The sequence below is a fragment of the Elephas maximus genome, chromosome 23 (assembly GCF_024166365.1).
Source record: "Elephas maximus indicus isolate mEleMax1 chromosome 23, mEleMax1 primary haplotype, whole genome shotgun sequence".
Taxonomy (NCBI): Eukaryota; Metazoa; Chordata; class Mammalia; order Proboscidea; family Elephantidae; genus Elephas; species Elephas maximus.
In genome coordinates this window covers 48,843,542-48,866,813 of record NC_064841.1, presented here as the reverse complement: position 1 = coordinate 48,866,813, position 23,272 = coordinate 48,843,542, and the positions used below count along the sequence as shown (strand labels likewise).

At 36.4% G+C, this 23,272-nt stretch overlaps 1 protein-coding gene across 1 annotated transcript in view; it reads left to right on the top strand.

The window, feature by feature from the left end:
• The window catches only part of PSPC1 (paraspeckle component 1), an 80,917-nt gene extending 67,771 nt beyond the window's left edge, over positions 1–13,146 (top strand). Inside the window, exons 8-9 of the mRNA XM_049867373.1 lie at positions 94–263; positions 2,552–13,146. Of these exons, the coding sequence (XP_049723330.1) occupies positions 94–263; positions 2,552–2,737 (356 nt within the window). The 3' untranslated portion in view covers positions 2,738–13,146. The remainder of the gene's footprint in view (positions 1–93; positions 264–2,551) is intronic.
• Positions 13,147–23,272: the final 10,126 nt, after the last annotated feature.

Below are 23,272 nucleotides of genomic sequence, written 5' to 3'. Positions count from 1 at the left end.
AGTTTTGCAATGTAAGTTTTTAAAGTACTGTTAAATTTTTAATGTTTACTAAACTAAGATAGGACAGCTCTAAGTATAGATTGTTTTGCATAGATGCGTTTAGCCCAGCACCTGCTGGTAACCAAGGTCCTCCTCCAATGATGGGTATGAATATGAACAACAGAGGAACTATACCTGGCCCACCTATGGGTCCTGGTCCTGCCATGGGACCAGAAGGAGCTGCAAATATGGGAACTCCAATGATGCCAGATAATGGAGCAGTGGTAATGTATCATAAACATTATTTTGATTATATTCCCTAATATGCACTTCTGTCCCAAAGATAACTTCACACTTAACATAATTTGGCATCATTTGTTTGGGTAGTAGAGGTCAACGTGCAATGAAGAAAAAGTAATTTTTATGAATTTACATGTTGATTTATGAAAGACAGTTTTTAAGTTGCCCAAAAGTTAATATACATTACAGTCAGTGGCAAGTACTTACATATGTAGCAGATATGTTGGTTCGTTTTTTTTGCGGTGTTTTTAATTTGTATTTACCTTTTACCAGCATTAAATGTAATAGTCAAGTATTTTATGATTGTGTATTTTCCTGTGTGAATGACTTTGCTCGGGGATAGGACCCCAGTATACATGAAAACACAGTTTTCAGTAGATGTTTTTAATAAAGTCACTTGTGCTTTATTTCAGAAAATTTACTTGAACTGTAATTCACATTAAAAATCAATATATTCTAAACTTATATTACTGTATTTTTATTACAGAATTACTAATTATAGTTGTTACTAAATTTAAAGTAGATTATTTTATGTCATAGGTTGAGTGTGAAGATATCTTTATGTGGGTTAAATTTTATAAAAAGAGATTTTCAGTTGTAATTTTTATTGTATTTGAATATCAGAAAGACTGTTACCTTTTATCATTTTCTTTAAAGTCTATCACTATGTAAATGAGGCATTACAGTGGCAAAACATTTATTTGGTTTTTGTTAATGGTTCTTCTAGATAACATTTAGAAAGAGAATTAGTTGGGTGTATATTTTGAAAAGTCAATTTTGGAAGTACCATATCCAATCTTAAGGCCCCATTTTTGATTAGAGAGCAAAAGCTACTGCCATTTAAACTAAAACATTCCATTAAATGTAAATTCATCCTGATTTCAAAGTTGTTAAAAGTGAAACATGTGCCTTAGAATTGATGAATACTATGTTTCTTTTTAGCTTATTTACATAAAATACAATCTTTTAAGAATTTGGAAAAATTGGACGTGCTAACAGGTTTTTTTTTTTTTTTACCTGATAGTTTTTACGGGGAAATTAAGAGGCAGTGTCCTAATATCTGCTATGAACAGGTGGTGCATAATATAGTTAGTGGAACTATCAATTAATTTCCTTCAACGGAGGCTTTATTATACAGTAAAATATCTTAAAGCCAGTAAAAACTTGTATTACAGGTAGTCCCCAACTTTTGACAGGGCTGTTTTGACAACTCCTCAAGTCAGTTCTGACTTTAAGTTAAATATCTCATTTTCTTTTTTAGTTTTCATTTCAAAACACAGTAGTGTTTTGAACACTAAATCATAAATTGGACATCTGTGAGTGAACATCTGAGAATAGTAACATCGGCAGATTACATGCTGCAACGTTGTGTATAGTACATGTTACTAATGAGATGGTCATAAGGGTGGTTTGTTACACTTGAATATGTTGTAACTTGAGGACTGCCCATACTTTTGTTTCGAGTAGTAAATCATCAGTAATATAGAAGTAATATTAACTGTCCCTCTTTCCTCCCCCTAACTCCAAAAGTACAAACTTTGTTTAAATACCATTTTTGATCCTTTTTTGCACTGACATTTTACTACTATGCTAAGGGAGTTCTGTTCTCCTAGCCTGAGATTAATATGTGTGGTTATTATTGTGAAGTTTTGCAAAATATGTGATTCAGGTGTTAAACTGTGCTATTTAGTAGTACATGTTTACAAATCATCAGTTTTTTTTAAAAAGAGTAAAATTTCCCAATAACTTTTCCAAGGAAAATACCTCAAATTTCAGTATTGAGATCATAATTCTTTATGTGTGTGTTTGTACTAGTACTTTTTATCTTAGAAGTATTGATGTTGAAATTTTCAGAATGTTTGAGGAAACGTTAACTTTTTAAAATAGAAATTGATGCTGCATCCCAGTTTTAGCTCTGATCTTTATTTTCCTTACATGGGACAGCTATATACAATATAAAAAACTTTTAAAAGGTATCAGAACAGTGTTATAATACTGATGGCATTTGCTTACATCATAAAAGCAATTCTTTTTTCATGAAATTGGGGCATAGCATTAGCAATTTGTAATTCTTCGGATGCTTTTTTTTTTTTTTTTTTTAAACATAGTAACTAATTAAATTGCTCCTTTCTTCCTTCTATGTGTGATCCTGATTCTGCTGGACTTTCTGCTGAACTTCATGACACCACCACTTGGGATTTTGCCAATTTTTCTTGTCACTTACATTTGGCGTGTTCCAAATGGACATCATATTTACTGTGTGGTATAATAGCACAATGATAGATTTCCACAAGGACCACCATCTCAGATGGGATCACCAATGGGTAGTAGAACAGGTTCTGAAACCCCTCAAGCACCAATGAGTGGTGTAGGTCCTGTGAGTGGTGGTCCTGGCGGATTTGGTAGAGGAAGCCAAGGGGGCAACTTTGAAGGCCCTAATAAGCGCCGCAGATATTAAATATTCTTTCATTTCTGGCTACTTAGAAAAAGAAATTCAGTGGTATGCCTTTACACTTTTACCTGTTACCTGGAAGAAATCGTTTTATTGTTAATGTATGTAGACTTCAAACTTTTCTTTTGTATAACTTGAGGTTTTGTATTTTTCTTTATTCATAAGCTTTGTAGATTAGAATGGTAATGATGATGCTCATCATTGTGAATGTTAAAATGTGTTTGTAACTATAACTAAATATAAGTATGCCACAGTATTGTGAAATCTGTGTAGCTCATCTCAATAAAGAAATAATTTTGAATAATTTTAAAATGTGATTAGTGGTATTCTCTTATGGTTTTACTAAACCTTGCTGTAACTTTGATTGCTTTAACTAATCCCGGCTGTTTAAAAACGGAAATGATTTTCTGCTTTTTAGTTTGAGCAGTAGCACTGAAGATAGAAACATAGTTAAACCTAATGTCAATAAGGGGTAGTTAGAGTAGTACATATTTTGTGGGGATGTGGGAGTATACGTTTGTATAAACCATTAATGTTCTGTGGAATCAGCGTTGCTGTCTACATTTCATGTAGATTCTGAATATTCAAATATTCTTAGAAGGAATATTAAGGATACCTTTGTCCTGTGATTTTTTTTTTTTCTAAATAAATCTTTTGAATCTCGAAAACAAAAAGTTTGAAGGCAAATCTCTTTTGCTTCTAAAGTAATGTCTAGTTTTAGTCTTATCTGCCATCATTTATTTGGTTTCAATATATACATTTTATCTAAAAAACGGTCAGTATAGTTAGTGTTAAATTTTCTTTAAAATCAATACTATTGGGTTGGATTTTGAGGATTGGCTGTATGGTTCATGATGAATTACACATGCCTTGAGAATCTTGTTTTCTGTAAGTTTGAAGATGGTTTGACTATGCAGTATTCTGATAAGTACAGTAAAATAGTAGCTGAGTTTGTCTGACACGCTGTGTTTTTCTCCAAAGAATACAGTTCAAACGGTGATTTTAAAAAGCAGTGATATTTTTGGAGATGGAGAGCGGTGATGGTTGCACAGCATGTCACTGAATTTATTACACTTAAGACTGGTTGAAACAACAATTTTTTGTGTGTGATATATATTTTGCCACAATTAAAAAAAAAGCTGTGAATTAACTTGAGAATGGCTAAAGGTCATTGAAATCTAATTCTCTAGGTCCTTCTGTCAAATATCCATTTAGAATTTTGATTTCAGTACTGAGAAGGAACTAATATTGTCACATTATAATGTTTATTCTAAAACAAAGTCATAGCTACATTAAAAAAATTGTGTGCTAACCTCGTTTTTCTAAATAAAATTTAATGAATCACATGTGTAACTTTTACTATGGATGTAACTGATCAGCCATTGATTGCAGCAGTTATTTCGCACACAGCAGCTTAGTGTGTTACTATATTCTGCTTTTAGAATTTTTCTGGAGAATAATATGCTGTTTTTAAATAAACTGTTTAAATAGTGCCTCTTAGTTTTGCATGGTTTCTCTTTGCTGGAAGGCATATTTTGGAAAGAAGTAAATTTGCTTAATTATTTAAAATCTTGTATAAAAGCAGTTGGCTGTAAAGCACAATTGAGATCCATTTTTGTGTACCAATTAATTTTTTCTTATGTACTATTTCATGTTTTATATTTTAGACCTATCGGCATGGATGCAATTATTTTCTAAAATTTGTGGCATTCACAGGCTTTTGTTTTTGGCAATCCTTTGAAACCATGATATGGAGATTGTAAAATAAGAGAGACTATTCTCATCAGATTTTCTATAAGTATTGGGGAGGGGCGTTTGACATTGATTATAATTTTTAGGTGATATCTGTTGCACTTGAATTTACCTTTCCCGTCACTGATACTTCATTCCTGAGGGAATTTTAATCTTTGTATTTCAATTCAAAGCTAAAATAAGATTGGGAGAAATTTGATCCTTTTGTTAATACCAAGCTACCTTTCCCTAAAGGCTGTAAAATCCTGTGCGATTCATTCAAGATCATTCAAAAGTCAGTGCACAAAGAGATGTCTTAATCTGACCATCCTAGTGTCCGGGTTCAACTCTGGCTCCAAGAATAGAGTTCTACACAGCTTTTTTTCCAGCATCAAGAAAATTCTTGTTCCAGTACTTACGAGTTTTCCTGGAAACAGTCAGCTTCCGAGTTACAGTCAAGTGGAGCATCTGTGAACTCCTAGTTACTCAGTGTTTAGTTTTTGTGTAGTTAAATAACTTGTTACTGGCTCAGTATTTTTTCTTGGTAAGTTAGTATACCAAGGAAGAGTTTTGAATTTCATTTACCTAAAACTAGGAGATATAAAAATAAAGAGGAAATTCAGTGCCATTAGATTTTCTAAATGAGTATGAATTTGTCATATACGCTAGCATCATTCTCTTAAAAAAAGAAACAATTTTACTGCTGTAATATCACAATACTACGGTTATTTTGTGTTGTGATTTGAAATCGTAGTTGGCAGTATTTAGATTTCATGTGTCGTTTGTAATTAATATGCATAAAATAAAGGAACACCCGTTTTCTTAATTTTTTATTCTAGCAGTATATTTTGTTGAAATTCCCTGCATGGTTTTGTTTATCTTGAAAATAAATGCATTTATTTTCTTCTTGATAGATGAAGTTTTCAAAAAACTTTTGGTTCACTCTTTTTGTAAAACTCAATTTCTTATTCTTCCTTGAATATTAGATTTTCTAGTTGAAATCAAAGCTGAATAAAAGAGAATAAATCCTTGTTTTTAACCCTAAAATACCAGTAATTTTTGGAAAGTATCTCTGTTAGCTGGAATTGCCATTCAGCAGAAGTAGGAATTATCAGTAAGGACAGTGATGGCAAACATTTGCTGTTGTTTCTCAAACACTGTAATTGCAATTATGCATTTTATTCAGAAGCATACTTTAATATTTCAGTAACTTGGTGTTTGTATGTAAAGTCTGTAATAATCACAGAATACCAGTATGAGTGACTGTAGTCACCATTTCATAAGTGTCATGTTGAAAATTGCAACCTAGATTCCAGATAAGAAAAAGGACATGTTTTTGGAAGAATGCTATCAAATGTATGGTAAAACCTTTAAAAATGTGTGAAATGTAGCGGCAGACGAGACCAGTCAAAAATAAAATGAGAGGCCATTTTGTTGAAATAGGAAGTTTCCTAGGAGATAGGGTGGTATTTGCACTTTGTTGGTTGTTTTTAAGTTGCGTTACGACATTTCCTAATATATTAAACTATATCATACCTGAAATTTGAGAGGATAGTAGTCATTTAAAATACCAGGTTTCTTTTCCAATCATCTATGAGAATGTTGAATAAGACAGTGAATACCTATGTACCTTTTTTTTTTATCTCCCAGATTGAACAGTTGGTAATATTTTCCTGTTTTTCCTCTGTAGTTAGATATATGTTCATAGGTGTGGGCTTTTTTCTGGTGCTACTTCAAAGTAAGTAGCAGACTTTCTGTTGCTTCACCCCTAAATATTTCAGCACACCTCCTAAAAGTAAGAATGTGCTTATGTCAGTTTCATACTGAAAAATATTGATGATTTCCCAATATCGAATCAAAAAGTATTGAGTTTATTTAGCCCAGTATGGTTTTAGTTCATCTTATATGATTAAGTAAATTAGGAGTGATTTCATACTTTATAAAAGCATTGCTATGTTTTGTAGCAGTATGTATTACGGGACTTAAAAGAATTGGAAATGCTTATAGGGTGTCCACTTTACATGTAGATTTTCCCAGTGCTGTGAAGTGGGGTATGCATGCACTTTCACATGAGAGAGTGTAACTCTGGGGAAATAATGAAGAATTCCAGAAAACGTTTTTATAGTATTTCTGATTTTTAAATCTGGATTAATACCATATGCATTGTAGTAACTCTCATTCCTTTTTTTTTTTTAATGTGAAAAGCACTATCTCCTAAGTGTTCTAAAAACATTTTGAAAATTTCTTTCGTGTCCTCAGTTGCTGAATGACAACGATGATAGAATTTTGAATCTTATAAGACTGAATACTTAAGGTTGTACCAGAGAGCTCTATTATCTTGAGAATATTATTTGACTTCTTGACTTTTCTGCAAAACCATGTTTGGATAATGACTATCTCTAAGGGTTCCATTTGGTTGAACTTGTAATTTGATTCTTTTTGTTTTATCTATTGAAATTAGGAATATGTACTTTGTTTTATGATTTTTTTTTTGCAATAATCAAAGCCTAGTTTTTACTGAAGGAGAAGGCTGCATTTTTTAAATTAATGTAACCCAAGTTCATATGTATACATTAAAAACTATTATTTTTCCAAGTATATTGTTTTGTGGTTTGAATCACCACTTATCATAAGCAGTTTTCCTTTCTCTGCAACAGATAAGTTTATCATGCTTAAAAAAAAACCTTGAGTCAGAGTTAACCTTTTTTAATTTGGCTTTGTGGTTTTAAAGCAATGAATTTTGAAAGGGTTGCTATTCTGATTATACTTTCCAGTAAAATTTAAGTTCTGTCTGCATTTTAGTCTCAAAGTTAGAAGTAGAAGTGTACTTAGACATACATGATTTTTTTTTTCTTTCATTTCCCTTATTTTCTAAAAGTAAATTTAGTCGATTAATAAATGGCTTTTTAGTTATTCATTAAATTATTTTTAAACTGACATACAAGGGTCCCCTGCATTTCTCAGTTATAATGTAACTGTCTGGAACTTATGTTTTTATATGTTTAAGTGGGTTGTTGATGATGCTGAAGACTTTAGAATTGGTAATGTCTAAAATTCTTTCTAGTGTGCTAATTGTCATTACAGAGAGAACTTCACATATTTGTCATTTTGTATGTTGTACATCTCAATGTAAAGTAGAAAGTACACCTATATAACTTGCTTCCAAAAACTTAAATGAGTAGCCACAATAATCTGTTAGGTTTTATGTTGTACCTCTGACTGGATGTCTAAGACATATTCTCCTGTGTTCTTTGTGCAAAATGGGCGTTGTATATTTGTTAGCCATCCAGGCTTTTGTGAATGTCATCAAGATTTTATGTATGTTTTTGGGTTTAGAGCTATGTAAATTTATTATTACTATTTTACCATATTCAGCCTGTTAGCTACATTTTTATATGCTTATTTAAATGATCTGCTTTATGCAAGTGAATAATTTTTATTATCTCATGTGCAAACAGTATCTTAGAGCTCATTTTGCTAGAATAATTCTAGTTTATTGATTTTTCTGAGAGTACTTTGAAATTATTAGATAATTTTAGATCAGTGTAAAACATTAGACATAGCTTAGATTCACAAATGCTGCTGCCTGGTGGTTCTCTGTAATGAGAAAAAAGTAAACTGAATCTTACATATAGTGATTCTCTTGATCATTTTTGACCTTTTGTATGTTGGAACTTGATGGTTACTTAATTGGTAATGTTAATTCTTTGTTGAATTGGTTAATTATTTTACAAATTCCTAGACTTATATTTTACACATTAAGATAACTTTAGATTGAACAGTTTAGCAGATTGACTGTGATAATTGAAATAATTATCTATAAAATGATACTTTCTTAATCAGACAGGATTTTTGGGGAGCCATGTCATTCAGAATTTCACTGTATGCATTGATTCTACCAATACAGATTGAGGACCTACTACATACTGGGCCCCTTTCTAGGGCTAAGGTTCAACAGTGGGAGAACAAAATCTCTGCTGTAAGTTAAAGGACAGCAGCCATGGACATCCCTCTAAATCAGTGGTTCTCACACTTTGGTGTGCATCAGAATCACCAGGAGGGCTCATTACAACACAGATTGCTGGATCTTATCCTTGGTGTTTTTGATTTGGTAGGTCTTGGTGGGTCCACATAGTTTGCATTTCTAACAAGTTCCCAGATGTTGCTGGTCTGGGGCCCACACTTTTGAGAACCTTTTCTCTAAAACATAGCTACTCAAAAGAGGCACAGTACCAATTTTGGCTGTATAATTTATTTGTTGTGACTGACTGTTCCAGTACATTGTAGGGTGTTTCGAACTCCTGGCCAATTGCTGAGACAATTCAGAACACCCTCAGACATTTCCAGTTACTGCTACTTGACAAGATAAGCACTATGAAAGTCATGTAATGTTTACTCAGGGTTTTTAAAAAAAGTGACAACTATTAATGTTGACTAGGGAAATGTAGTAGTAGTTTAGTCCCATAACACCTATGAATTATTTTTTTGAACTCGCGTCTTATTGTTGCGTTCACAAACCTAGTAAATGCAAATGAAGAGGAAATTTAGGAAAGCACATTTTGAAAATTTTGCAAAATAAGATTTTGCACTTAACTGTTCTCAATTATCCATACCTATATGAGAAAATTTTTTTTTTATATGAGAAATGAAACAATGAACTAGTGTTTTTGTATCAGTATGGATGGATGGAGGTGGTAAAAAACTGTTCTGGTTTTTGGAAATATAAATTTGACACCATTTTGTTGGATTAAAAAGATGGCCTGACCTTTCCTTTGCATGAACTTGTCTTTTCCTTTTCTAGCCTGAAGGTAAAGATTTTAAAAATGTATTTTCTTTAGGCTATGTTTACTGAGACTGTAATTGCCTTTGCAGCTTCATTCTTCTTTAATCATTATAGGAGGTAATGCCCACAAAGGATAAGTGGGAATCGTTGAGTAATTCTTTGGTAAAAATTTAAAGCCTGCCTTATGAGACCTTAAAAAGATTTTGGCTGCATGTATGTGTAATTCAAAGACTGGTGAAAATTGTGCAGTATATTAGAAAATATTAAATTGGCTCATAATTAGAGCACATGGTTGCTATGTTGATAATACCTATTGTTGTTGAGTTGATTCTGACTCAGAGTGAACCCTATAGGAGAGGGTAGACCAAGGCTGTAATCTTTACGGAAGCAGACTGCCACATCTTTCTTCTACAGAGCAGGTGGTGGGTTTGAACCGCTGACCTTTTGGTTAGCAGCTGAGCACTTAACTACTGTGCTGCCAGGCCTCTGTATTGATAATAGTCTCTTCCATGAAACTGTGACTGTATTAGTGCAGAGGAACAGTCACCCTGATATGCAGCCTTTTAAAAATCTCTGAAGGTGGTTCTAAGAAAATTGACCTTGGTGTATGTATGCTAGGGATTTCTAAGTGTAGGAAATATTTAAACATAAAGACTTGCTTCTAATCTAGATGTTACCTGGAGACCTTTCTAGCCCTGCTTTCCATAGGTGATCCCAGTGTAGAATTGAGTGTCTTATTAGTTTCCCCAGGGGCTTTGTGATTTTTCTGAACTGAAGATGGGTTTGGCACAGGAAGGGCACATTCATCTGATCAGGGAAGTCATCTACCCTTTATCTCTCAATGTTGTGGCAAAGCGGCCTTTTCCGATCTTTTTCTGTTAAGGTGTCACATTTTTCTTGTTCCTTGGAAGCCCAGGACGAAGAAATTCAGCTTCTACCTCAGAGTGCCTTAATAACCCATTTTTGAACTGAGAGAGTCTCATGCAGGCTGATGAGAACAAAACTTTTTCATCTAGTCTTCTCAAAGATGTGGCTAGTAGATTTTTTGACATGAGTTTGTCTTTGATAATTTATTAGTAATCTTCTTGATGAAAAATTTAGTTTAGCTCTGTGACATTACTTGACCACTAAAATAAGTCATATCTCTATGACAGTTAAGTCAGTGCTTAACTTTATTTTTAGGCACTTCTGTTACTATTACCTACTTGATATTATTTCCATAAAGTTTTATTGTCTTACAAGTTTTCTCATAAACACTTGAGGGCCATTATCTTACTTATTTGCTTACTTAATTCTACCCAAAATGTAAACTCCGAAGATTAGCATAGGATTTTATCCTCAGTTTTTTCGAAGAGACTCTTGCAAGCTCTTCTTAAATGTTCGTTGAATGGATGAATGACAACCAGCTGTGGGATGGGCATGAAGTTTGCTAATAAAAATACAAAAATGAATAAAATATGTTCCTTGCCCCCCTGGAAATTGGCCTTTAATGGGTATGTGTAGAGTTGTAAGCAAATTGTTTCACCATGTGGTAGCAGTGAGGGGAATGGGAAGTGCTATGAAAATCTAGAAGCAAATAACCACCTATTTTGGGGGAAACTAGAAAGATTTTGAGCAGGTCCTAAAGGTGAGTAGGTGCTTGACAGTTGCTAGGTTTTGTTTTTTTTTTTTTCGGGTGGAGGGAGGGCTTATAGAATGGTGAGGTGGTGTGGCCAAAAGGGCCAAGAATGGCAGTGAGCATGTTAGGCAGAAATCTGTAATAAGGAGCTGTCTCCGGAATGCAGATAAGAGAGTGAAGAAAAGGGAATGGAGATAAGAGGGGGAAGAAAAAGTTTGGATACAATTGTGATTGATGTAAGGAGTTTAGATCTTTACCTTTTAGGTGATGGGGAGCCAGATAATTATTTTAAACAGGGGAGTGACTAGGTCAGAAATAGTGTTTTAGAAAGCAAAGAACACATGGATAATTGATTTCCTGATTCTGCTCCCTGTGAGGATCTTAATTGGCATTGGGGTTCCTGACAGTTTTTCAGATTCCATATATAAGTAATGCAGAGGTAGAGTGAATTTAATTATGACTAGCGTGACTCTAGGGCAACTAACAACAGTGTGTTGGGGTAGTCCCTGGGTGGTGCAGCAATTAACATGCTTGCCAGTTGAAAGGTTGACAGTTTGAGTTCACCTAGAGGCATCTCAGAAGAAAGTAAGTCCTAGTGATCTGCTTCTGAAATTATCAGCCATTAAAAACGCTACGGAGCACAGCTCTACTCTGATACATATGAGATCACTGTGAGTTGGAATTGACAGCAAATGGTTTCTTGTTTTGCTTTAGCGTGTTGAGGGGTGCAGGAGGAGTAGTTGTTAGGTGCTGTTGAGTCACTTCGACTCATAGCAACCACATGCACAGAAGAATGAAACATTGCCTAGTCCTGCACCATCCTCACAATTGTTGCTATGCTTGAACCCATTGTTGCAGCCACTGTGTCAGTGCATCTTCTTGAGGGTCTTCCTCTTTTTTGCTGACCCTCTACCAAGCGTGATGTCCTTCTCCAGGGACTGATGCCTCCTGACAGCATGTCCAAAGTATGTGACGCAGTCTCGCCATCCTTGCTTCTAAGGAACATTCTGGTTGTACTTCTTCCAAGACAGATTTGTTCATCTGTCAGTCCATGATATGCTCAGTATTCTTCTCCAACACCAAAATTCAGAGGCATCAATTCTTTGGCCTTACTTATTCATTGTCCAGATTTCGCATGCATATGAGGCGATTGAAAACACCATGGCTTGGATCAGGTGCATCCTAGTCCTCAAGGTGACATCTTTGCTTTTTAACACTTTAAAGAGATCTCTTACAGCTGATTTGCCCAATGCACTGCGTCCTGATTTCTTGACCGCTGATTCCGTGGGTATTGATTGTGCATCCAAGTAAAATGAAATCCTTGACTGGGATGGGGGAAGGAGAGGGAAATGCAGAGTTAATATAGGGGTTTCTAGTTTGAATGATGGATTGATGATGATTGCATGAATTGAGACTGGGAAGGTAAGTGTGTAGGATTGGAGGAGAAGGGGGATGGACGTGCTGCTGGGAGAGGAAGACACAGTTCATTGGATTTGTGAGCATTTTGATTTTGAGTGTATTGGTAGGTAGTTGGGTTTAAAAACTAGGAAACCTCTGTATTCGGTGGATTAAACACACATCTCCCAAGGCATTATTACCTATTACTGAAGGTTCTACAATACTCACCTAACTAGTCCTGCTTTTACTTTTGTTCTTACAACTTATTCTCCGTATAACATTAATACATCCTTTTAAAACATAAATCATGGTCCCTTCTTTTTTCAAACCTAGTAGCTTCCCATCTAATTAAAATCCAGCAGAAGTATTGTAGGCCACAGGGCTTTATTTCCAGCCTCATCTACCTTTATTACTCTTGCTCACTAAGCTCAAAATAGTTCCTTTGTCTCTCCAGATATGTTTTGCATGTCTTAAATCAAAGCCTTTCCCTTATAGTATTTAATATCACCTCTGTTTACTCATGGAACTTTGTCAGTATATGATATTTATTTGCTAGTTGTGCCTATATTTTGTTCATGTTTATCAATATTCTGAGTATCATATGCAATTTCTGGCCCTCAGTATTTCTTGAGCCCACCTGATGAGCAATTCAGGGGAGAAATATGGAACAATGGCATAGACTTAAGTCTTCAGTACAAGTTTATGTGTGTGGATGAGAGTCCCAGATTATTTCTTCATTCAGCAAGTATTTATTGAGCATTATTTTCTCTCCCTGTGCGTATAGTTGTAAAGAAAATAAAATTGGTTCCAGCCTTTTTTGAGATTAAAGTATAGTGAATGAAAATGGTAAGAAAGGCTGTAAAGAAATTCTTTTTTTTTTTTTTTGTCTTTCAGTTTCCAGAAACTGCCAGGAGCACTGAACTTCAGAACCATGACTGGCTTGTGGCTTTGCTTATCTTTTTTAAAATAATTTTTATGGTGCTTTAAGTGAAAGTTTACAAATCAAGTCAGTCTCTCACACAAAAACCCATATAAACCTTGCTGCACATGCCCAATTACACTCCCCCTAATGAGACAGCCCGCTCTCTCTTTCCGCTCTCTCTTTTTGTGTCGATTTCGTCAGCTTCTAACCCCCTTCACCCTCTCATCTCCCCTCCAGGCAAGAGATGCCAACATAGTCTCAAGTGTCCACCTGATCCAAGAAGCTCACTCCTCACCAGCATCCCTTTCCAACCCATCGTCCAGTCCAATCCATGTCTGAAGGGTTGGCTTCGGGAATGGTTCCTTTCCTGGGCCAACAGAAGGTCCGGGTTCCATGACCACCAGGGTCCTTCTAGTCTCAGACCATTAAGTCTGGTCTTATGAGAATTTGGGGTCTGCATCCCACTGCTGTCCTGCTCCCTCAGGGGTTCTCTGTTGTGTTCCCTGTCAGGGCAGTCATCGGTTGTAGTAGGGCACCATCTAGTTCTTCTGGTCTTAGGATGATGTAGTCTCTGGTTCATGTGGCCCTGTCTCTTTGGCTCGTAATTGCCTTGTGTCCTTGGTGTTCTTCATTCTCCTTTGATCCAGGTGGATTGAGACCAATCGATGCATCTTGGATGGCTGCTTGCTAGCATTTAAGACCCCAGACGCCACTCTTCAAAGTGGGATGCAGAATGTTTTCTTAATAGACTTTATTATGCCAATTGACTTAGATGTCCCCTGAAACCATGGTGCCCAGACCCCTGCTCTCGCTACGCTGGCCTTCGGAGCATTCAGATTATTCAGGAAACTTCTTTGTGTAAAGAAATTCTTAAACAATTCCACCATTGTATTCGAGAGTCAGAGCAAGAAGAACCAACAGAGAAAGAGTGAGCAGCTCAGTTTTTACTAGAATTTGGTAGAAGAATATGTACCCTTTTAAAAATAAAGTACCAACACAGAGGGAGAAGCTGGAAATGTAAAGACTGAAAATTTGGGATGGACGAGTGAGAATCAAGACATGTTGCGCTAAAGCTTAAGAGTAGATGGGATTGGTGGTATGGGAGAAGACAAGTATTTCGCATTTGAAGTAAAATTTGAAACTTAAATCACTAGGTATATTTTGTGTATTGGCTATACCAAATACAGTAGTGGTTGTTAGTGGAATGCCAGGTATTCAGAAGACCAGAGGTCCTGAAAGTAAGTTTAAAAGGCCTACCTGAAGTGTTTAAAATCTTTTTTCTCCAGGAAAAATGTTTTTTTCCTACTTGAGTGTAAAACGAAAGCTACTGACTTAAAGTTCACGTTTGTTTTTTCCTCTTGCATTTCTTTCTTTCTTTGGTACACATTAAAGAGAAGATTAGAAGCAACAGAAGTGGAATAAGTCGATTGGCTACTAAAAGCATCTCATTGGGAAATACTTAGAAGATTCTACTAGTAAAAATACAGCATATACACTTAACTATATATAATCATGTATTTTACAGACACTTTTATAGACACTGAAGGTCTGATTATGTTAATTCTAGTAATTGAGCTTTACAATTGTATACTAGTTAAGATTTTCAGGAGAAATCAGCGAGATTTTTGTGAGGTATTTTGAAGGGAACACTTTGTTCTCTGACAGATTTTGAATAGTCAGTTGGGTTTTGTACCAAAAAGAAGTTGAAAACAAACCTGCATGAATATTGGGAGGAGAAGCAGCGGGTAATTTATAGCTGAAGAAGTGTTAGTGCCCCAGAACTCCCTGACTTGGTCCTCTGTGTTTAAGGATGGGTACTGAATTACTCAAATACTCTCAGGAGTTTTTTTTTCTTTTTTAATTTTTATTGTGGTTTAAGTGAAAGTTTACAAATCAAGTCAGTCTTTCATACAAAAATTTGTATACACCTTGCTATACACTCCTAATTGCTCTCCCGTAATGAGACAGCCCGCTCCTTTCCTCCACTCTTTTCGTGTCCATTCTACCAGTTTCTAACCCCTTGTGCCCTCGCATCTCTCCTCCAGATAGGAGATGCCAACATAATCTCGTGTCTACTTGATCCAAGAAGCTCGTTCTTAACCAGCACCTTTTGCTGTCCCATTGTCCAGTCCAATCCCTGTCTGAAGAGTTGGCTTTGGGAATGGTTCCTGCCCTGGGCTAACAGAAGATCTGGGGGCCGTGACCACCAGGGTCCTCCTAGTGTCAGTCAGACCATTAAGTCTGGTCTTTTTAGGAGACTTTGGGGTCTGCATCCCACTGTTCTCCTGCTCCCTCAGGGGTTCTCTGTTGTGTTCCCTGTCAGGGCAGTAGCCGGGCACCATCTAGTTCTTCTGGTCTCAGGCTGGTGTAGTCTCTGGTTTATGTGGCCTTTTCTGTCTCTTGGGCTCATAATTACTTTTGTGTCCTTGGTGTTCTTCATTCTCCTTTGGCCCAAGTGGGTTGAGACCAATTGATGTATCTTAGATGGCTGCTTGCTAATGTTTAAGACCCCGGACGCTTCTCTCTAAAGTGAGAGCAGAATATTTCCTTAGTAGATTTTATTATGCCAGTTGACTTAGATGTCCCCTCAAACCGTGGTCCCCAAAACCCTGCCCCTGCTATGCTGGCCTTTGAAGCATTCATTTTATTCTGGAAACTTCATTGCTTTTGGTTTAGTCCAGTTGTGCTGACCTGTCCTGTATTGTGTGTTGTCTTTACTGTCACCTAAAGTAGTTCTTATCTACTGTCTAATTAGCGAATACCCCTCTCCCTCCCTGCCTCCCCCCCGCATAACCATCAGAGAATATTTTCTTCTCTGTTTAAACTACTTCTTGAGTTCTTATAATAGTGCTCTTATACAGTATTTGTCCATTTGCAACTGCCTAATTTCACTCAGCGTAATGCCTTCCAGATTCTTCCACTTTATGAAATGTTTCATAGATTCATCACTGTTCTTTATCAATGTGAAATATTCCATTGTGTGAATATACCATAATTATTCATTCATACATTGATAGGCACCTTGATTGATTCCATCTTTTTCCTATCATAAACAGTGTTGTAGTGAACATGGGTGTGCATATATCTGTTGGTGTAAAGGCTCTTATTTCTCCAGCATATATTCCAAGGAGTGGGATTATGGAATCGTATGATAGTTCTTTTTCTAGCTTTTTAAGGAAGCGCCAAATCGATTTCCAAAGTGGTTGTACCATTTGACGTTGCCAGCAGCAGTGTGTAAGTGTTCCAGTCTCTCCACAACCTCTCCAACATTTATTATTTTGTGTTTTTTGGATTAAGATGGAATCTCATTGTAGTTTTGATCTGCATTTTCCTAATGGCTGATGATGGTGAGCAGTTTGTCATGTGTCTGTTAGCTACCTGAGAATGTCGTCTTCAGTGAAGTGTCTGTTCATATCTTTTGCCTGTTTTTTAATTGGGTAATTTGTCTTTTTGTAGTTGAGTTTTTGCAGTATCCTGTGGATTTTAGAGGTGAGGAGCTTATCAGAAATGTCATAGTTAAAAACATTTACCCAGTCTGTAGGTAATCTTTTTACTGTTTCGGTGAAGTCTTTGGATAGGTGTTTGAATTTTAGGAGCTCCTCCCCCAACCCCCCCCCAAAAAAAAACTAAACTCAGTGCCATTGAGTTGATTCCGACTCATAGCGACCCTATAGGACAGACTAGAACTGTGCCTGGTGGATTCGAACTGCTGACTCTTTGGTTCTGCTTTTTCTTTTGCATTGTTAGTAATGTTTTATATACTGTTTATGGCATGTATCAGGGCTCCAAACGTTGTCCGTAGTTTTTTTTTCATGATCTTTATTGCTTTAGATTTTATATTTAGGCCTTTGATTAATTTTGAGTTAGTTTTTTGCATAGTGTGAGGTATGGGTCTTGTTTCATTTTTTTGCAGGTGGATATCCGTTGATAACTAGCACCATTTGTTGAAAAAAGTGTCTTTTCCCCATTCAGCTGATTGGGGGCCTTTGTCAAATATCAACTGCTCATATGTGGATGGATTTATGTTTGGATTCTCAATTCTGTTCCATTCATCTTTGTCTCTGTTGTTGTACCAGTACCAAGCTGTTTTGACTACTGTGGTGGTACAGTAGGTTCTAAAATCGAGTAGAGTGAGGTTTCCCACTTTGCTCTTTTTTTCAGTTATGTTTTACTTGTCCGGGGCCTCTTTCCCTTCCATATGAAGTTGGTGATTTGTTTCTCTATCTCATTAAAAAATGCCGTTGGAATTTGGATTGGAATTGCATTGTATCTATAGATGGCTTTTGGTACAGTAGACATTTTTACAACGTTAAGTCTTCCTATCCATGAGCAAGGTATGTTTTCCCACTTACGTAGGTCTCTTTTGGGTTCCTGCAGAAGAGTTTTGTAGTTTTCTTTATAAAAGTCTTTTTACGTCTCTGGTAAGATTTATTCCTATGTATCTTATCTTCTTGGGGGCTACTGTAAATGGTATTGATTTGGTGATTTCCTCTTCAATGTTCTTTTTGTTGGTGTAGAGGAATCCAGCTTATTTTTGTATATTAATCTTGTATCCTGATGCTGTGCTCTACTCTTCTGTTAGTTTTAGTAGTTTTCTTGAGCATTCCTTAGGGTTTTCTGTGTAGAAGATCATGTCATCTGCAAATACCTTTACTTCTTTCCTGCCAATCTGGATGCCCTTTATTTCTTTGTCTAGCTGAATTGCTCTGGCTAGGACCTCCAGCACAATGTTGAGTAAGAGTGGTGATAAAGGGCATCCTTATCTGGTTCCCATTCTCAAGGGGGAATGCTTTCAGGCCCTCTCCATTTAGGATGATGTTGACTATTGGCTTTGTATAAATGCCCTTTATTATATTGAGGAATTTTCCTTCTATTCCTGTTTTTCTGGGAGTTTCTATCATGATTGGGTGTTGGATTTTGTCACATGACTTTTCTGCATCAATTGATAAAATCATGTGGTTTTTGTCTTTTGTTTTATTTATATGATGGATTACATTAATTGTTTTTCTAATGTTGAACCATCCCTGTGTACCTGGTATGAATCCCACTTGGTCATGTTGAAGGATTTTTTTTTGATATGTTGTTGAATTCTATCGGCTAGAATTTTGTTGAGAATTTTTGCATCTAAGTTCATGAGGATATAGGTGTGTAATTTATTATTTTTGTGGTGTCTTTACCTGGTTTTGGTATCAGGGATAAGCTGGATTCATAAAATGAGTTTGGCAGTATTCTGTCCTTTTCTGTGCTCTGAAATACCTTTAGTAGTAGTGGTGTTAACTCTGCTCTGAATGTTTGGTAGAACTCTGCAGGGAAGTCATCCTGGCCAGGGCTTTTTTTTTTGTTTGGACTGTTTTGATTACCTTTTTAATCTCTTCTTTTGTTATAGGTTTATTTAGTTGTTCTACCTCTGTTTGTGCTGTTTTAGAGTAGGCAGTGTGTTTCTAGGAATTCATCCATTTCTTCTAGGTTTTCAAGTTTCTTAGAGTATAGTTTTTTATCATAACCTGATCCTTTTAGTTTCAGTTGCGTCTGTTGTAATATCACCCATCTCATTTACTATTTGGGTTATTTGCTTACTCTCCTGTTTTTCTTTTGCCAGTTTGGCCAATGGTTTATCAATTTTGTTGAGTTTTTTCAAGGAAGCAGATTTTGTTCTTGTTAATTCTTTAAATTGTTTTTCTGTTCCCTATTTCATTTAGTTTTGCCCTAATTTTTTATTATTTGTTTTCTTCTGGTGCTTGAGGGTTTCTTTTGTTGCTGTCTTTCTTTTTGTTCAAGTTGTGGGGATAATTCTTTGATTTTGGCCCTTCTTTTTAGATGTGTGTATTTATTGATATGAGTTGACTTCTGAGCATTGCTTTTGCTGTGTTCCAAAGGTTTTGATAGGAAGTGTTTTCATTCTCTTTGGATTCTGTGAATTTGTTTATTCCATCCTGAATATCTTCTGTAATCCAGTCTTTTTTGAGCAGGGTATTGTTCAGTTTCCAAGTGTTTGATTTCCCTGCTTTTTCTGTTGTTGATTTCTACATTTATGGTCTTATAGTCAGAGAAGATGCTTTCTAATATTTCAGTGTTTTGGGTTCTGCTAAGGTTTGCTTTATGACCTAATATGTGGTGTATTCTAGAGAATGTCCCATGTGCGCTATAAAAGGCTGCTGTTGGGTGGAGTGTTCTATATATGTTTGTGAGTCAATTTGGTTGATTGTGGCATTTAGGTCTTCCGTGTATTTTGAGCTTCTTTCTGGATGTCCTGTCCTTCACTGAAAGTGGTGTGTTGAAGTCTCCTACTGTTATTGTGGAGCTGTCTATCGTTTTTCACTGCTGATAGAGTTTGTTTTATGTGTCTTGCAGCCCTGTCATTGGGTAGATAAATATTTAATACAGTTATATCCTCTTGGTATATTGTGCCTTTAATCATTATATAGTGTCTTTCCTTATCTTTTATGATGGATTTAACTTTAAAGTCTGTTTTGTCAGAAATTAATATTGCCACTCCTGCTCGCTTTTGATTGTTGTTTGTTTGATATATTTTTTCCCATACTTTGAGTTTTAGTTTGTTTTTGTCTCTAAGGTTTGTCTTTTCAGGCAGCATATAGATGGATCCTGTTTTTTAATCCATTCTGCCACTCTCTGTCTCTTTATTGGTGAATGTAGTCCATTCACAGTCAGTGTAATTATGGATAGGTATGAAATTAGTGCTGTCATTTTGATGTCTTTTTTGTGCGTGTTGTTGACAGTTTCTTTTTCCCACTTAATTTTTTGTCCTGAGTAGATTATCTTTATATGTTGTCTTTTCCTCATATTTGTTGTTTTTGATTTTGTTTCTGCTGAGTCTATTTTTTTCTTGCATTTTATTTTGATGCGTATGATAGTTTGTCTCCTTTGTTGTTACCTTATTATTTACCCTTTTTTCCCTACATTTAAACCTAACTTTTATTTCTTTATATCGCCTTGTCTTCCTCTCCTTATGAAAGATCTATGACTATATTTCTTAGTCCCCCTTTCTTGTTTTAATGTTGTCTTGTTTTATATAATAATATCACTGTTACCCTGTTTAGAGCTTTTTTTTTTTTCGTAAATCTTGATTTATTTTCTTGATTTTCCTGTCTGGGTTGACTTTTGATTGCTCTGCCCAGTGTTCTAGTCTTGGGTTGGCACCTGATATTATTGATTTTCTAACCAAAGAACTCCCTTTAGTATTTCTTTTAGTTTTCTCTAGTTTTTATGAATTCCCTAAACCTCTGTTTATCTGGAAATGTCCTAATTTCACCTTCATATTTGAGAGATAGTTTTGCTAGATATATGATTCTTGGATGGAAATTTTTTTGTTCAATGCTTCATATAAGTCATCCCATTGCCTTTTTGCCTGCATGGTTTCTGCCGAGTAGTCTGAGCTTTTTCTTATTGGCCCTCCTTTGTAGGTGACTTTGTTTATCCCTAGCTGCTCTTAAAATTCTGTCTTTATCTTTGGTTTTGGCAAGTTTGATTATAATATTACTTGGTGACTTTCTTTTAAAATCTACCTTATGTGGAGTTCGATGAGCACGTTGGATAGATATTTTCTCATCTTTCACAGTATCAGGGAAGTTTTCTGCGAACAAATCTTGAACAATTCTCCGTGTATTTTCTGTTATCTGTCCCTGTTCTGGTACTCAGTCACTCGTACGTTTTTTCTCTTGATAGCTCCCCACATAATTCTTAACGTTTCTTCATTTAAAAAAAACTCTTTCTTCTGATTTTTCTTCAAATATATTGTTGCGAAGTGCTTTATCTTCAAGGTCGCCAATTTTGTGTTCCACTTGCTCAGTTCTGTTCTCTGACTTTTCTGTTGAGTTGTGTAATTCTGTAATTTTATTGTTAATCTTCTGAATTTCTGATTGCTGTCTATGGATTTTTCCAGCTTATTAAATATTTCTCATTATGTTACTGAATAACCTTTTTAATTTGTTCGTCTGGTTTATATGTGAGTTCTTTGGCTCATTCTGCGTGTTGCCTGATTTTCTTCCTGATGTCTTAAAGGGTTTTGTATGGTAATCTTTTGTATTGGGCCTCTGCGAATTCCAGGAATGCACTTTCGTCTATAAGATCCCTTGATTCTTTGTTTTGAGAGCTTGTTGAGGCGATCATGGCCTGTTTCTTTATGTGACTGGATATCGGCTGTTGTCTCCTGGCCATCTATTTATTTTATGTTTTCTTACAGTATCGTAGCTGCTTGGTTGGTTTTGTTTTGGTATGCCCAGATGGCTTGTTTGATTCAGCTCGCTTGAGTATTTTTGTGTTTGGAGCTCTGACGTCCTGTCCCCAGAAGGCTAGAGCTGTTATGAGGCATATCAGTCTAGGAGTCCATTCACTTTTCTTGTGTGAATTCAGCTGAGGTATCCAGGTAGCTGATCATCAAGTGTGTGGTACAGGCTGTGTCCTACAGTCTTAGAGGGGCAGTGGTGATTGGTGTAGGTACCAGTATCTGGTTGGTGAGGGGGTCATGCTCTTAACAAGGCAGGGGGCTGTAAATCATCTCCCAGGAGTCTTTGAGGAAAGCTTGTCCATGTTTCCTAGAGCATACAGGTGGGTGAGTTCTACAGACAGACCATGGGCATCCAGTGTTTTTGGTTGTAAGGATTCAGAGGTACCAGTTATTGTTTTACCACTGTTACGGGTGGGTGGGTGACCTGCATGAAACCACCAAACCTCAGGCTCTTGATGTGGGTAGGTGAGGATCCTGTTTAATAGGCAAAGCGGTGTCAAACATCAAACAGCCACCTCTCCACCACACAGCTGAAACAGTTGTAGTCTGCCAACAAGGGCCTATTCTTCTGAAATAGGCCCACACAGTTCCATGCTGAGGGGAAAGGTACTCAATGTCCACGGATTGTTTATGCCTAGATAGGCGCCACTTCTGTCCTGAGCTCCTGTGGTTAGTAGAGCTGGCAAATTATCTTTTCCCCCAATTGCAAATTTATTCTTTCTTCAGTGCCTGGAGGGTGGCTCCAGGGGTTCAACAGGGCCTATCTCATGCCAAGGTTAGTGACCAGCACCCCTTGAAGCCATTTTGGTGGCGGGAGGCACGGTAAGATATACGCGAGTAGTTAGCTTTTGCTGAGAGCGCCGTTCTTGTCTGGTTCCCGAGGTGTGAGCAGGCTGTGTAGTTGGTGCTTCTCCTTGTGGAAGGTGTGGCCCAACGCTAGTAACAGCCCACCGCAGTGGTTCCCGGGAATGGTGCCTGAGGGCTTCTGGGGATTCAGGTCCGGTAACTCCTCTCTGCTTCTGAACTCTCTTCCTACCCCTCAGTTGGTTTTCTAACCTTGCCTTTGATGTTTAGGACTCCTAGCTTGTCATAAATATACTCATTTCACTTTTTTTGGGGGGGGGGTGCGTCTTAGTTTTAAGAGTGCTCACTGGAAGTGTCTGTCTGTTCCACCATCTTGGCCCTGCCTTTCAGGAGTTCTTAAAGGTCACAAGGCTTTCCTTTTCAGTTGCTTGCATTCTGGTTAGTTTCTCTCTTTATTGTAGTCTTTGAGTTAATGTTAAGCCAATAACGAAACCCATTGTTTGTCAAGTGGATTCCAACCTAGTGACCCTATAGGACACAGTAGAAGTGCCCCATAGGGTTTCCATGGAGTGCCTGGTGAATTTTATCTGCCGACCTTTTGGTTTGCAATCATAGCTCTTGACTACTATTCCTCCAGGGTTTCCCGAATTGGCATTATTTCCCTCAATTGGATGGATTATAGAAAATTTGAACATTATGTCATAAAGGCTTTTGGTAGTATAAAATAGGTTCTGTTTTCTGGGTTTCTTTTAAAATGATTTTAAATGTTTCTTAATAAGATTTGTTAGTTAATATTTTTCTTAATTATATGGTATTCATACTAAGTTCCTACATTTTGGTTTTTGTCTTTCAGTTGTTAAATATATTAAGTATATTCTTATAACTCTCCTGGGTGCTATCATTTCTAATAAGTGCTGATTAATAAATGGAACTTATGAAGAATGAGAATACCACCAAGCCTGGGGACGTCTGCAAGGAACAGTTTCCTGTTTTGTCGGTTCTTCTCTGTCCTTAGAACTGATGAAAAGTGGGGAGAAGAA